This window comes from Octopus sinensis, unplaced genomic scaffold (assembly GCF_006345805.1).
Source record: "Octopus sinensis unplaced genomic scaffold, ASM634580v1 Contig18757, whole genome shotgun sequence".
In the NCBI taxonomy this organism is placed as follows: Eukaryota; Metazoa; Mollusca; class Cephalopoda; order Octopoda; family Octopodidae; genus Octopus; species Octopus sinensis.
The window spans coordinates 112,715-116,559 of record NW_021835999.1 but is presented as its reverse complement, the minus strand read 5'-3'; the positions used below and the strand labels follow the sequence as shown (position 1 = coordinate 116,559).

Sequence of the window (3,845 nt, the reverse complement as noted above, 5' to 3'; positions counted from 1 at the left end):
GCGCTTAATAAAGATTAACAAAATTTGTCTTCTTTTCGTAAGTGTAATTCTAATGTCTTTTTTTTCTTCTATGTTTAGTTTGTTTCTTTTTTCCGATCATGCTATTCAGAGTACTGAATCCTCTCTCTATGCTGTATAGATTTTTATATATTAACAATAAAATAAATTATTAGATAAAATATTTAATTTGTACTTATGCTTAATGAATTAACATTTGATTCACGCTAATGATTCGCCTATGCGTCGTGTGATTCGCCTTTTGTGGTGGCGCAAAAATCCAGTTATTGGATTAATGAAAAAAGAATCATTCGCTCATCAACGGAGTTATTGGAAAATCAATAGAACAAAACTCCTTTTTTGATCAAGCATGATATTGACGTATGTCTACTCCAGGAAACAAAACTCAATCCATCTTCGAGGGCCCCATATTTCCCTAACTACCACATGGATAGCCTGGACAGACCCTCGGGTCGTGGAGGGGGTCTAATGACACTTATTAAGAAGGGAATTCTTTACCAGGAGGGCTCCCTTTTTCTCAGCTCTAAAGGAAGCAAAAATTCAAGTTTGGAGTCTTCTGCAATTACCATCCCTACATCAGTTGGAAACATAATGATTTGCAATATGTACATTCCACAAAAACATTTTGTCATTTCAACCGAACAATTTTGATTGGACGAAAATCACTCTTAAGAATGAGGAAAATTTATCCAAAACCAGTAAGAAAATTACCTTCGAGGATTCTACCTCTAATCGAGGAACGGAATTCATTGAAAGGTGCTTACATTTACAAGAGATGTAAGATCAGACTACTGAATCAAGTCAGAACAGTCTGAAAAGAACAAACGGTACAGGAGGGCTGAAAAGTTTACCAGAGGACTAAATGCGGAGGTCTCTTTAACAAAAGTATGGCCATCTTTAAGAAGATTCACAAACCCGGAGAGATTTAAATCGGGTGAGGATAATGCGGCTCCCTTCACTTACAAATTGATAAAGTTCTACGCTGGGATCAGCAACATCCCCCAGAGGAAATATGATGGATCATGCTTGAAGTCATTGAAACCTCGAAGATGTCAGGACATTATAATCCTCACCTATGAGGAGGTGACTATCAGAAATTTAAGAAGCATTGGCTCTTGTAGACCTGACGGAATTCTCACTATTCTGGTGAAAAACCTAGGACAGGTGGCAATATCAGCTCTGTCAAATTTACAATTTCTCTATAAACAACAACTTAATACCCACATTGTGGAAAATGACATACATTCGTCCTATTCTGAAACCAGGGAGACCAAAAGACAATTCGACGTCTTATAGGCAAATATCTTTCTTTTATGTCCTATCCAAAGTTCTGGAAAAACTTATACTCAATCACATCAAAAAATATCTCCCGAATGAAATCTTTTAATTGAAACTTATAGATTTGCAGTCTGATCATGCTCTTAAAACAATTTTGTATTCAAATCTTTGTAACATTGTGGAATTTTATGAGGAATATGTTCAACCGTGTGGAAAATATTCGCTGTTAGTAAACCATTCCAAAAAATGATATCTTTATTTGGAAGTACTTTTGTTTTCGAACAGTTATTTTCTAAAATGAAAAACACGAAAAACAATCATAGAACAAGAATTACGGATAATCATCTTAATGATGTTTTAATTTTCGAATCGTTGTCATTAAAAGTGTGGTCATAAAAATCCGATTTAAATAAAAAATATTTTTTCTATGAATTTTGCAGGAATTAAGCAATTTAAATTTTTCCTGCAATCTTAAAAAATCTTAAAATCATCACCGAAATATTTTTATAAAAAGTAATATCTTACATATGCCATAAAATTGACTGGTTATCAACGAAAACTGATTCCTCAAGTACGCCTCATTGGAGAACACCTGCCTTTTCGTCCCCCTGGCTTTCGAGACGAGTGGGATAATCGGCCCGAAAGCCCTGGAGTTCCTTTCAGAAATCGGTGTGATGATCTCGAGGAAAAGCCACGGGAGACGTGAGTCTAGCTGGCTTTTTCAGCGCATTTCGCTCGCGATATTGCGCGGAAACTGCCTATCTATTCGCGCGTCCTCTGAATCAAAGAATTAACATCATAAATTCACTTAATTACCACTCGAACTGAAAAAAATTCCTCAAATTGGACTGAAAACTTGCTTTCTCTAAAAAGTAAAATTAAGGATTTTTCAATTTCATAAAAAATTTGATCAATTCTTCTTCGTATAGCAGGGGTGTCAAACTCATTTCTTCCGCGGGCCGGATTGAAAAAATTTTAGGCTCCGCGGGCCAGACTATTTATTTTTGATTTAACAAAACTCATACTATGATTTTTAATTTATAATTTAAAATCATTTAACAACACATTTATTAATTTTTATAATTAAAATATGTTCCAGAAACTTGACATCTTTTTTTCTTCATAATAGCGTCAATATCTGGAGTGAAATCCTGAGTTACCGTCAATCTTGGAATCTCACTTAGATGAGTGTGGGTGAGTCTTGATCGAAATTTTGTTTTGTTTATGTTCATTAAAGAGAAAAGTTGTCCACATAGATATGTACTTCCAAACATTGACAAGATTTTTGCAGCTAAGGCTGTTAAGTTGGGATACTTCGGCAAGAGATATTTATAAAAGGTGTCTAAGCCCACCATGGTAAATTTATTCTTCAGATCTGAGTCACATTTCAAATCAATAATTTCCAATTGTAAGTTAGCTGCAAGATGAGGTGATCGAAAAACAGTAAATTCTTTTTCATGTTCACGAAAAATTTCAAAACGTGTCTCAAACTGTTGAAGTAATCCTGTTATTTTCACTTTATAATGACTCATATCAACATTCGATGTGGTGGAAATTACACTTTTTAAACAATAAAAATGCTCAGTGTTTCCCACTGTCACATCTGCATACAGAGTGATAAAACAGGACGGAGGCACATTAGTTTTAGAAAATTAAGAGGGGGAAATTATTGAAAAAGTACTATAAATTTTTGAAAAGTGACTCACGTCCGGCGTCGCAAAAATATCACAAAAAGTATAAATAAGTAAAAAAGGAGATTAAAGGAATAAAATCAAAAAATATCACCAAAATGATGAACTTTCAGATAATTAAATCATTAAAAGAAAATACATCTTGATTTATTCCTTCTGAATCCAATTAAGATAAAAAAATAAAGTGAGGCAAATAATTAAGACACGCCAGTTTTTTTATTTGGTGTTAAATAATAATTTTAGATTTTAAATACACTTTTAAACTTTTACCGCGGGCCATTTGAGATCGTTCGCGGGCCAGCTCTGGCCCGTGGGCCGTATCTTTGACACCCCCGTCGTATAGTGTCGTTGCTTAATGGAATAGTCTTCATAATATTTGGAGAATTTTTTGTGAGATATCGTTTATAAATAAATTTAAACAATTTAAAATAATAATGCAACCAGTTTTTGCGATTATCTCTGCAACTTTTTTTATTAAAGATTGATAATAAGGTGTTTTTATTTTCAAAATTCTTGGTAGTTATGATTTAATTGTCAGTGGTTTTTCTAAAATATGATTAGAAACGATAATCAAAATAAAGTTGTTTTGTGTTATTTGTTTTCTAGATCATAAAAGTTGGCGAAATAGTAAAACAAATCGGTGCTTGAACATTCCAGTTTTTCCAATTGAATTATGATGTTTTCGTATTAAATGTTCAATCAAACGAGACGGTTTCCACCTGGTGAAATGATATGCAATATTTTTTGAGCAACGTGTCTTTGACGCACTCTAGAGACAGTGCCTGTAAGAGTCTTTTAGTTCGATTGGTCTATTAAGTCCTTCTGTGCCGATGAACCTCAGATTGCCAGTACGATAAT

The 3,845-nt window shown here is 33.7% G+C and overlaps 1 protein-coding gene across 1 annotated transcript; it reads right to left on the bottom strand.

The window, feature by feature from the left end:
* Positions 1-1,439: 1,439 nt before the first annotated feature.
* On the bottom strand, positions 1,440-2,828 carry LOC115231726 (general transcription factor II-I repeat domain-containing protein 2B-like). Its single transcript, XM_029801682.1, has 2 exons — positions 2,477-2,828; positions 1,440-1,588 (listed from the first exon to the last, which is right to left on the bottom strand). Exons 1-2 carry the CDS (start codon positions 2,826-2,828, stop codon positions 1,440-1,442), a joined length of 501 nt encoding a protein of 166 aa, XP_029657542.1.
* Between the last annotated feature and the right edge of the window lie 1,017 nt (positions 2,829-3,845).